Here is a 12,152-nt window from a genome sequence, read left to right on the forward strand (position 1 = left end):
AAGAGCTTCAGTCAAACAAAGCCACGCTGCTCTGACAAGTTACACACACGTCACCACGCTGATCCGGACCTTTTCAAAATAAAGTCATTTAGCAGCCTCTTCTCTTCTGTGTGTAAGAGAAAATCATGTTCGTCACACAAGTAAATGTGATTAAGTAATAGGCAAATATTAAATAATACATGTATTTGATTTGATTGACGTATCTTTGGGATGTGTTGCTGCTTATTTTAAGGATTTTTACCGGAAGAAGTAGCCTTTACTGTTGGATTCAGATAATATTCCAACAAAACTAGTTTAATGTCTCTGAAAGCAACATTGAAACATTCTAATTTCCACATTTATCATTACGAGTGTGGGTTCGGGTTTCAAAACTGACGTAAGTTAATTTCTATCTGCTGGAAAACTATAGTCAAACTTCAGTAAATAAAATGGAAGTGGAACTGGTGCTCCTCGTGCATTTTCTGTTGCGCTCTTGTATCCGAGCAACCACGGACTAGTCCATTCAAAAGAGGGGTAATTAATAGGTATACTTATTATAAACATGTATGTGTATATGTATGCATTGTTTTTTATCTTTGAGTAACCACATTATTTGAAGTATAAAATTCCACAAATTGTCGTGAGTCCAAACAATTAATTATCTTTGAATCTAGTCTTAATAGTGCCTCATTGTAATACACCCCTATTGTTGTAGGGATACTTCACCCGTTGCGCTTCCGGTAACAAACAGCGGGATGTAAAAGTTGTTTCTCAGGGAAATTGTTCTTAGAAAATATTTTGCAAACGTTTGCCTATAAGCTTGTCTTAGTTCTGATAAAACAATGCTACAGTTCAGTTATCTAAGCAGCTTTACTTAACGTTAGCATTAACCCGTGGTCCTAAATAGTTTCTATTAGTTGTTATGACATATAACATGTGTTTTATGCTCTCTACAGATGGAAAACTTCATGTTATACGAGAAGTTGGGATCGGGCAGCAGGTCTGTTGTCCAAAAAGGAAGACTGAAAGGCAGCCTCAACTATGTGGCTATTGTATGCTCTGACAAAGCCAAACGACCAGAGATCATCAACCATGTATGAGACAGCGAATGAAATAATGTTCCTTTATAAAGTAATGTCTCTTTTTTTGTATTTTCTACTATAGGTCCGCCTTTGTCATGATTTCGAGCACCCCAATATTGTTTCATTTTATGAGTGGTATGAAACCAGCAACCACCTGTGGTTAGTGGTGGAGCTCTGCACAGGTAAGAGAGGTTTATTTTATTTTATTTATTTTTATAAACAAATACATCACTTGTTGAATGTTTTGCCAAATGCTTGTCCAGGTGGCTCTTTGGAGTCTGTTGTTACCAAAGATGGATATCTGACAGAAGATGTAGTCAGAAGTTTTGGATGGGGTCTAGTCCAAGGATTACATTATATCCATCAAATGGGGGTGGTATTGTCCGACCTAACACCAGCTAAGGTCTTTAAAAAATGATTGTCTTTTTTTGGTAGCTCATATCTTTATTGTCTTTGTTGATTACATTTTCTTGTGTTTTTTAGATTCTGCTGGATAATAGTGGAATTTTAAAATTTTGTAGTTTCTGCCACTCCAAGGCAGAGGGGGAGACCATGGAAGATTTTATGGCTTTGCTTTCAACTCCTGAAATATCAGAACAGGGAAATGTCCTGGAGCAGCTTGACAGAATGAGGACAAAATTAAAAGGTCAGCTAAATCAGTATGAGTATATCTTGTGTAATGTCTCTTATTATTGTAAACATGGTAATACCACACAATGACAACTTACTCTAAAAACATGAGATTATATTTATAGGTTCTTTACTGTACAACGCCCCTGAAGTGTTGCTGGGATCAGAAACCAACATTGGGTCTGACCTTTGGGCCCTGGGCTGTATACTATACTACATGTACACTGGTACTGAACCTCATACACTTATCAGTTGAGTGTGATTTAAATAGCACAGCTTCACATATGACTGTCTGTGTATTTCAGGTAAACCTCCATTTTATTGTGATAATTGTGATGAACTAACAAATATGATTTTACACAAAGAACCAGCACCACTCAAACAACCAGGTATTGCTGAGAAATGTGACATACTGTATACATTTATTCTATTTAATGATTTTTGTGGTAACTTTATTTTGTGGCGTCAGTTACTTCTGCAACTCCAAGTGAGGACTTCTCAAATCTTGTAAAGTGCCTGCTTCTTAAAGAGCCATATGAAAGGTAAATAACCCTCATAACATACATTCTAACCAATCATAAATACCACATTTATGGTGCATATTTATTGTACATTATTATATGAAAATGTTGATTTTAGTGCGTAAATATTAACTATGCATCGTTTTCTTAGGATGAACTGGCCAGAGTTGTTGCAGCATTCTTTCTGGGTTAAAGCTCGAAAGGAATTAGAGGCATGTTATGATGAAGAAGAGGTGGAAACAGATGGAGAAGATGAGGTTGCAGCAGAAATTACTTGCGGAGTAGATGGTTCAGCAAGTGAACGGTATGTTTACTTTACCATGTTCTGTCAATGTGCTTTCAGTTCCAGTGTAGTTCCTACATTGTTTTCACAGAGGTCCCACTGTGTCACTCTGGCATGAAGAACCAACCGTCAAACAAGACATGCAGTCAGTTACACTTGCACCAGGATACTGGGGTTCTAAGAAACCACATTCCATAGCAAAGGTGGACCGACACTATGAATACACTAATATTCAGTCAATGAACACTCATAGATCAAGTGAAAGGGCCGAAGAGGAAAGAAAAGTAGACAAGCTGGCTGAATGTCAACACTCAAATAAGCCGATGACATTAGGTAACTACTTCCTGGATATGTTATTTAATTACATGATCATATGAATTGTGCGCTGCATTTCTTTGCACAATTACTAAACTGTGTTTTTTTCCTGAACCAGATAGTCTATCAGATTTCAGGCCAAAAAAAGGTGGAGATGAGGATAATACAGAGGCTATATTCCTGCTCAGGTCTGCTAATTTGTTCCATTCATAAAGAAAGCTATTATATATTGTGTACATGTATTGTTTTATAGTATGCATTCTCTTGTTGTAGTTCATGTATCACCTCCAGAAATACCCCCAGTCTCTCAGAATGCAACCCAACATCTGGGCTTCAGGTAGTCTTTGTTGTCTTTTATTCACAAAATACTTTATACTTCTTGTTTTTCAAATGTTTCATGAGGGTTATGGTGGTGGTCTCAGGCATACTTGTGTCTCGCATTTTGTATGATTTTGTTTCAAAATTGTTCCATAGCCCACCGCTGGCACTGATATTGCATCTTCAGTAAAAGCTCTTCTCTTCACTGACTCAGACCTTACCATCTCACCAGTCATGGACAACCCCAAGGTACAGCTTACAATTTTGTGCTGACAACCCCAAGCTAATAATATATGATTCTGATGATGTTCCTGCCATGTTTCTCATTTTTCTTAACTGTAACTTTATGAACGGATCCGTAGATTTTAAAGAATACCCCTGTGCGATTTGATGCTAAAACTCTTTGTGTCCCAGCATATTCAGGTATGGCATTCATTCATCAAAACTTTTATCTTTATCTGTGAGTAGACGTGTATCCCTTTTTGATTTGTAGTTTTTCTTCCTCAGTGGAAAAGCTGGTGTCCTTAAATGAAGATGGTTGGAGAATTTTTCTTGAGCAAATTTGTTCATTCTTTGAAGAACAGCCCTCCACTTCTGTCATCTCTAGTCCTACTCCCAGTGCATCCTCTTCAACCACAGCACGCTCAAAACTAAATCTGCTCTGCTACTTGTGCTGTGTAGTTGGATATCAAGACATTGCCAACAAGCTTTTGAATTCCAGACTGGTAAATAATACTCTCAACATATTACATTAATTACATTGCAATAGTAGTAAAAAATATAGATATAAAATACTAGTATTATATGTAATTTCACAAGGACTGTTGTTTTATTCTGCATTTAGCTTCCTGTATTGACACAGCAGATACGACATGCTCCTAACTGGGATGTGTAAGTATAGCTGTTTAATTTGCTCAAATTGGTTTTGATACTTTTTAAAAATATGCTCTCTTTATATTTTTTTCAGAAGAAGCAAAGTTCTCAGAGTCTTGGGATTGTTGGCACTGAACTGTTCTGAACTTGGAGAGCAAAGTCCTGTCTCTGTGGTTAGTAACTTTACACATTATATCTATTATTGATATTGATAATATTGCATTTACTCTTAAATGCAAAACCATATATCCACTTGATTTAACAACATTTAACAGTAGAATGATCATGCAGTAATGCTATTATCCATAGGGTGGCAGTAGACACCACATACAATTCTTAATTAATTTGCTCTAGTCTAAATAGATTGAGATGCAAAGTATAAGGCAAGGCAAGGCAAGGCAAGTTTATTTGTAGAGCACATTTCATACTCATATTTCATACTCAATGTTTATTGTAGTACACCAACCCCATTACAAGACACCTAAACTCTAACCTTATCTTATTTTACCACATGTCTGAACTCTAAATCATCACCTTGTTGATTTCAGAATGAAAGATTCACGTTAATAGGACCTGATTTTTGTGTATACTAGCTATGCAGGTCTTCATAAAGTAACTGTAAAGATTTTAGTCCCCACAATTTCATAAATACCTGGTCACAAGATCGCAATAACTGTAAATAATCACTACATTTGATCTTTTTAGCTAATACAGGTTTTAATAATATATTTACATACTTATTTTTTCAAGTCATGAGTATTGTGTGTTTTAACTGAGAGTTATTATTATTATTATGATGATGATGATGATGATGATGATGATGATTATTATTATTATGATTATGCAGCGCTTTACAAAGGGTGACCAGCAGGGGGCATTAAAAACGTGAGGTAGGATTAACAGGTCAGTAATGGAAGTAGATGCACTGAGACAAACACAGTGCTTCAATAGCTTTTGTAAATGTAGTTTTTAAAATGTTGCAACAATGTTGTGATCTTTAAAAGGTTTTGTTTGGTTATGTTCATGTGTGCATGTTCCTAATACAAGCTTTATTAGTAGTTTTTAATTGTTGGCTGCTTTATTAATAATATAAAATGCATTACAATACTCCTGTGAAAAACAATCTCGGTAGTATAATAATTAAAATAGGGTTGTGTATTTTCTCTCTCACATTTGATTTATTTTATTTTCTTATTTATTTTTTAATAGTTGACCTTCATTTCTTGTATAAGTACTTCAAAATTGTTCACTTAAAATTAAAAAAAAATTGCTGACCGAATCAAATCAACTGGTATATTAAAAATCTGTTCACCCTTGCATTTTACCATATAATGACAAAATGCTGATGGCAGTTGTTAGTGTGTTTTATAAACTGACTTGACGTACTGTGCGAAGGCTATTTCTGGGACAGATTTGTTTTTACTGTCAGTAGGGGTCCTGTCTATTTAACAAGTGCAAGTTATTTATATACTGGTACTTTCACTAATGGTTTAAACACTGGTAAAAATATGTGGTTATATATGAATACCTTGGTCATACAAGTATCTACATGAAAGTATCAAGTTTATTTTGGCTATTCTAGCTCCTTATTGGTGAAATCTTAAGGTCTCACATTAGTTGAAAAAACAGTGAGTTTGGGCTCGCAGAATAAACAGAGAAGATGATGTCCTCACAAAGCTGTTTGGTGCAGCCGTGTGTGTGCGCTGCTCAGCAGGGGTGCTCCTGCTGCAGTCCCACTGATTGGAGTGTCAGGGCTGGGCTTAGTCATCATGGTAACTGCTATATGCTTCACTCGTTCAATCCACCGTCGACACACATACACACACATATACACACCTGGCTCTGTTGTGCCTAACTTTGTCTAACTGTCCTTTCTTTTGCTGTTTTCAGTATTTTTCTTCTCCTCACAAAGACAATGTTAACTAACCATAAAACTCTTGTATTATTATTTGTACCGCTACGTTTAAACCTTTTTTTGTTTTGTTTACAGATATTGAAACATAAGATGAACGGCCTTCTTTGGCACCTATCACAGGTTGACCAGATCAATTAGACTGGCACTGTTTTGTTTTTTGCGCTGGATGCCCTTTCAAAAGAAAAGTGTTACTATATTTGTAGTTGGAACTGACGCAAAGGTGACCTTTTAGCTGCTCTTTTGACAGTTTGTGATGATGTGTGATATTCAGTGGTACTACTAACTCCCAACAGAAAGGCAGGGTCATTGTGAATGAATTTATTTATTTGCAAGTAGTTAACCTTCATGTTAAACAAAATGCTGGAACACTCTACCAAACTGTAGCTAAGTTTCATCTCGGTCTTGTCAAAAGCATACTATGTTTTCGTTTTCGATTTGGTTGGCTTTAATTGATCTAATGTTAAAATAATTATGGTGTGTTTGTAGGGAAGTAATTTTGTGTATGTGTGTTGATACTGAGGTTTTCACTGCGGCTCGTTGCACAGCGGTGCCTTTCAGCACTTTCTTCCTGATAGCAGCTGCGTGACTGGTTTTCAAACACATCCCAGAATCTCCACAAACCACTCAGCCATTCATGTTATTAGCGCATTTAGCTCTGGGTGATGGAGAGAGGAAGAGTGACAGCAGAGTGGGCGAGCAGCGCAGCAGTTTGTGTCTGTGGGTTTTTAATATCGTGGCAGAAATAAATTGTGTTAGTTAAATAGAAACAATTATAAGTTTGGTGTGTAGTGGCATAGCTTTTGTCTGCGGTTATATTAGATGTGATACACAGTTGTGCATTCGAAATTAGAAAAACAGGATGAAAAGATAGTTCAGGCTGAATATTAGACCATGCATGTGTGAATTAAACATGCACAGTGTTTCTTTATGTATACATTCAAAGTGAATATCTTAAGGTATAGTTTGAAACAATGTCTGCAGAAGTAAGATATATGCAATAACAAGTTAGCGAAGAGAGAGAGATAGAGAGGAGAGCAGTGTGGAAACTCACATTGGATCACAGAGGGTAGAAGCTGGCAGTAATGCTAATGCCAGGAAGCAGCCAGGCAGGAAGGCTGTCTGCATACACTTAAGTCTATGTGTAGAGCGCGCATTACAACTGCATCAGATTGCATGATTTAGTGAACCAAGTTGTTTATGCATATACTCATTGCTCTGAATACAGGTGCCAGGGAAGGTATTTGTGTGCCTCCTGCCTCTGCTCAAAACGCTGTCTCGTCTCCTTCCTCTTCTCTTGCGAGTTTATCTAAAAAAACAGTGTGTTTTTTTCTGCAATGAGTTTAGAAAAAGTTGTCAAACTTGCATATCATCTGACCAAGGTTTTTTTTTTTTTCCATTACAGTGGTTTTAATTTGCATGAGTCTTCTAAGCTTGTTTACTGAGATGGTCCGTCTGTCGTCGCAGGTGGTAACGACACTGACAGACCTGCTCAGGGAGAACTTGAGAAACGGCAAAGTCAAGCACTTCCTGCTGCCACCACTCGGGGAGTTCCTCTACCTCATCGCTTCTCAGGTAACATCTCAATGTCAACACACTCATTAGACGTGACATAATAAGGACCTGTATAGGTTTGAATTACTCATGCAAATAATCAGAGTATTTATTTATCTACAATTGTAACATGAATGATATATTGCTTGAACTTTGTAATTAAATGACTGAACCAATTAATTATTTAATTGACTGGAGAGATTTGGAAAGAATTTAGAAAAACAAATCGATTCTAACCCTGAAAAATCACAGTAGATTGATGTCAGATTAAGACTGGAGCTTCATTAGAAAAGGTGCCTCACCTCAATCTTATGTGCATCTAATTTATTGTCATTATTTACAAGGCTGATGGATAACCTTCAAAAATCTTCTTCTCTTGACACCTCGGTGCCTTCTATTCCCTGAAATAAAGACTATTCAATAAAAATGCTAAGTTAATAATTGTGACTGAAGACTACACTGCACACTAATTAATGATATTATAATGGGCAATTTGTTTATAAACTATGCATTCATTTTGGATATTAATACAGATAAGTTTTTTTTTACTTTACAGAGCAATGGTAAAAAGAACATTTAATCCAGACTTTCCTCGTGAACCACACAAAGTGACAACATGCAGCTGTATCTAAGTACTATGGGTCCTTTAAATGTCCCCAGGTAAAATCAGCTGCTTTGCCTCTTCTGCAGCAGCAGTCAATGACAACGATTAGTTATAGCCTCCAGTGCTGTCTTCGTGCTCAAGGTTAGGTATAGCCTAAAGCCTAGCACCACAGCAATGGAGCATGCTTCATAACAATTGTTGTTGTTAACATGATTACAGAGTTGAATGTTTATTTTGTGTGTATCGGTTTAGTTTTGTGATTTTACAGCAGAACAAATCCTGTACAAACATGTAGAACATGTCCCTGGAGCTTCTTAATACAATGATCGGTCATTTCTCAATATAAAGTGTTTTTTTTTATTACAAATTCTGTTTTCTGACCATTCAAATTAAATCAATGAGTGGTCAAGTTTGCTGTTACTGTTCACAATTCAGTGTACTGTTTTGATCCTTGCATAACTATAATTACATTCCTGTCTTTTCACATGAAGATAAGGCATCATATTATACAGACTTGTATAACTGGGATGGTAATCAAGTAATTAAAACTCATAACTTCTCTTGTTCACTACTCCCAATCCCTTCCTGGGCCATTACATTCCCTTCTCTGTGCTCTTGGATCTGGTCTATGCTATCTGACTGCTGTGTACCTCCACTGCCCCTGCCCCCCTGTGTCCTCCTCCCGCTCTCACCCCTCTCCCTGTCTTTCCATGCCTCTCTATCAGGAGCAGAAGAGAGGCTCCCCAGAGGGACTGTGGTTCGTTCCCGCTGCCGCCTACACCGGCTTAATGAGGAGCCTGCGGGAAGGGGTGAGTGTCTCTGTGTATGTCTGTTTTTGTGTAGCAGTGACTAAGTCTCTCTCACTGTGTGTGTGTGAGAGAGAGAGTGTGTGGCGGGGGGATCCCTGTGAACGGTAATGATGAGGCAGCTGTGGGGGCCTAAAGCGTTGTTTGCCAGCTGCAAGTCAAGGGCATGCAGAGCAGTCTCACACACATACACTCTCTCTTACCTGCATCAAACACAGCCCTTTAGTGCTCAGCCGCCTGACCCCAGCAATTAGGACCCTCCAGACGTGCACTTACTGTAGGTACAGCACTGACACCAGGCAGCTCTCTCCAACGCCTCATTTCTGTTTAGAACTGTTTCCTGTGTGATTATTTTTTATTAGATAATATGGTTAGGAGTAGTGATGTCACAATAATTGTAACATTAAAATGTGATATTGTGACAAGAAACAATATAACTATTTTGAACACGTAACAAAACAAAACAATTTCTTTGATTCTAACACATATTATGTGACCAACTTTATTAAATCAACTTTCTGAATGCAAAAGTAAACTTCTTGTGATATAAACAGTCACATAAAAAAGCATTTGCACATTTAGTTTTACTTTCCTGGAGTACATATTGAATTGAAATGGCCTAATTTTGCTTCTACACACTCACAATAATTATTTATTTATATAGGACCTGAATAATCCCGATTATCGATTACCAAATAATCTTGACATCCCTAGTCAAGAGCGTTTGGTTGTGGTTGTTTTACTTCTCTGTTTAGTCCCATAGACTAATAATATTTACTAGCCTAATACGGTACATACTAAGATCAGACCTTGCCAGTCTAACTGGCTATAACTATAGTAATTTCCTGCTGTGAAAATGTTATGACCAGGAACTGAAATGACAGCACTCATGACCCATGTAGACCACAAGTTTCTCAATGGCTAATAGATAAATGATGCAATAATCCAATAACTATTACAGACAGATTTTGTGGAGCGTGAGATGGACAGTAAACAGACAGAAAAGCACTGGATGGATGTTTTGTGTGTCTGGGAGGTAGACGGGGTCCCAGAGAAGGGGGCCCACTATAGCCGAATGAATATAGATGAAACTGGTCTGCACAGTTGTCAGCTAGTACCTACTGTTGCTTCATTACCACTGGGAGTGCGGTGGGTAGGGGGCGAAGAGCGGGTTGTGTGACAGGAGCGGGGTTGGGGAGAGGAGAGGGGAGGTTGACTTATTTATCATTATTGAGCTGTGAGAGTGCACTGACGGAAAGACACACACACTCAGACACACAGACACGCACAATACAGCCTTAGGGACCAGACACTCATCTTCAACCCAACTTCTCTCCCTCCTCTGCCTCCTGTCCCACTGCTCCCTGCGCCGCACTCTCCGCATGCATCTTTCTCCCATTCATAAGGACATTACCTGCAGTTAGAAATGAAGCTGCGCTTGTAGCTTTTGTGATATTTATGATCATCTTAACTTAAAGTCTATGTGACAGATTCTCCTTTTAGGTTCTCCTGATTATAACTTAGCGACGTGGTATAGAACCTGTGCTAAGTATTTATCATAGTTTTACATCTGTGAAGTTGCAGTTTGTGTAGAAACTTAAAAAATAATCTTACAGGAAGTATTGCTGAATTCTAAACCGGAATCCTTCTACATGTGTCATCAATATGCAACGTGCCATTGAAAAATATAACATACCGGTAATATTTATTCTCAATTCATAACAGTTGGGTCATTTATATGGAGTTTGTCCCTTGTTAACAATATAGTTGCTTGATAACAGTTGTGGAATGACCTCTACCTAATTGTGGAATGACCTCTACCTATATTTGCTGCCTATGTCCAACCAGGAAGAACAATAATAAACTTGGTGAAAATTGGGCTAAATCGTCATAAAATCATCATCATATAATCATGTTCACTACGTTTGAGTGAAATGAGTTGTGGAACCAAGTGCAGGTTCTCATGTTTTTCTAATTATCCATCCATCCATCCATCTTCTGCCGCTTTATCCGGGGCCGGGTCGCGGGGGCAGCAGTCTGAGCAGGGACTCCCAGACTTCCTTCTCCCCAGACACTTCCTCTAACTCCTCCGGGGGGATCCCGAGGCGTTCCCAGGCCAGCCGAGAGACATAGTCTCTCCAGCGTGTCCTGGGTCTTCCCCGGGGCCTCTTCCCGGTGGGACATGCCTGAAACATCTTCCGAGGGAGGCGCCCAGGAGGCATCCGGAACAGATGCCCGAGCCACCTCAGCTGGCTCCTCTCAACGTGGAGGAGCAGCGGCTCTACTCCGAGCTCCCCCCGTGTGGCCGAGCTCCTCACCTTATCTCTAAGGGAGCGCCCAGCCACACGGCGGAGGAAACTCATTTCGACCGCTTGTATCCGCGATCTTGTTCTTTCGGTCACTACCCAAAGCTCATGACCATAGGTGAGGGTAGGAACGTAGACCGACCGGTAAATAGAGAGCTTTGCCTTTCGGCTCAGCTCCCTCTTTACCACAACGGTCCGATGCAGCGACTTCATCACTGCAGCCGCTGCACCGATCCGCCTGTCGATCTCACGCTCCATCCTTCCCTCACTCGTGAACAAGACCCCGAGATACTTGAACTCCTCCACTTGGGGCAAGGACACCCCACCCACCTGGAGAGGGCAAGCCACCTTTTTCCGGTCGAGAACCATGGCCTCGGATTTGGAGGTGCTGATTCTCATCCCAGCCGCTTCACACTCGGCTGCAAACCGTCCCAGTGCATGTTGCAGGTCCGGGTTTGATGGAGCCATCAGGACAACATCGTCTGCAAACAGCAGAGATGAGATCCTGTGGTCCCCAAACCGGACCCCCTCCAACCCCTGACTGCGCCTAGAAATTCTGTCCATAAAAATTATGAACAGAACCGGTGACACAGGGCAGCCCTGGCGGAGTCCAACATGCACTGGGAACAGGTCTGACTTACTGCCGGCAATGCGAACACAGCTCCTGCTCCGGTCATACAGGGACCGGACAGCCCTGAGCAAAGGGCCCCGGACCCCGTACTCCCGGAGCACCCCCCAAAGGACACCCCGAGGGACACGGTCGAAAGCCTTCTCCAGATCCACAAAGCACATGTGGACTGGTTGGGCAAACTCCCATGAACCCTCGAGCACCCGATGGAGGGTATAGAGCTGGTCCAGTGTTCCACGACCGGGACGAAAACCACTCTGCTCCTCCTGAATCCGAGGTTCGACTATCGGTCGGATTCTCCTCTCCAGTACCTTGGAATAGACCTTACCCGGGAGGCTGAG

General features: G+C 39.9%; 1 protein-coding gene across 1 annotated transcript in view; it reads left to right on the top strand.

Annotated features, from left to right (window-relative positions):
* The first annotated feature begins 932 nt into the window (after nucleotides 1-932).
* Nucleotides 933-12,152, top strand: part of ulk4 (unc-51 like kinase 4) — a 57,289-nt gene continuing 46,069 nt past the window's right edge. Inside the window, exons 1-18 of the mRNA XM_072461043.1 lie at nucleotides 933-1,073; nucleotides 1,144-1,243; nucleotides 1,325-1,464; nucleotides 1,545-1,707; nucleotides 1,817-1,918; nucleotides 1,997-2,080; nucleotides 2,161-2,233; nucleotides 2,364-2,516; nucleotides 2,587-2,828; nucleotides 2,929-2,998; nucleotides 3,084-3,147; nucleotides 3,285-3,377; nucleotides 3,491-3,551; nucleotides 3,636-3,853; nucleotides 3,973-4,019; nucleotides 4,096-4,174; nucleotides 7,381-7,488; nucleotides 8,797-8,880. Coding sequence (XP_072317144.1) covers nucleotides 936-1,073; nucleotides 1,144-1,243; nucleotides 1,325-1,464; nucleotides 1,545-1,707; nucleotides 1,817-1,918; nucleotides 1,997-2,080; nucleotides 2,161-2,233; nucleotides 2,364-2,516; nucleotides 2,587-2,828; nucleotides 2,929-2,998; nucleotides 3,084-3,147; nucleotides 3,285-3,377; nucleotides 3,491-3,551; nucleotides 3,636-3,853; nucleotides 3,973-4,019; nucleotides 4,096-4,174; nucleotides 7,381-7,488; nucleotides 8,797-8,880 — 2,019 coding nt within the window. The 5' untranslated portion in view covers nucleotides 933-935. The remainder of the gene's footprint in view (nucleotides 1,074-1,143; nucleotides 1,244-1,324; nucleotides 1,465-1,544; nucleotides 1,708-1,816; nucleotides 1,919-1,996; nucleotides 2,081-2,160; nucleotides 2,234-2,363; nucleotides 2,517-2,586; nucleotides 2,829-2,928; nucleotides 2,999-3,083; nucleotides 3,148-3,284; nucleotides 3,378-3,490; nucleotides 3,552-3,635; nucleotides 3,854-3,972; nucleotides 4,020-4,095; nucleotides 4,175-7,380; nucleotides 7,489-8,796; nucleotides 8,881-12,152) is intronic.

Source organism: Eucyclogobius newberryi, unplaced genomic scaffold (assembly GCF_026437365.1).
Source record: "Eucyclogobius newberryi isolate DKJ021-1_F unplaced genomic scaffold, fEucNew1.0.hap1 SCAF_3, whole genome shotgun sequence".
In the NCBI taxonomy this organism is placed as follows: domain Eukaryota; kingdom Metazoa; phylum Chordata; class Actinopteri; order Gobiiformes; family Gobiidae; genus Eucyclogobius; species Eucyclogobius newberryi.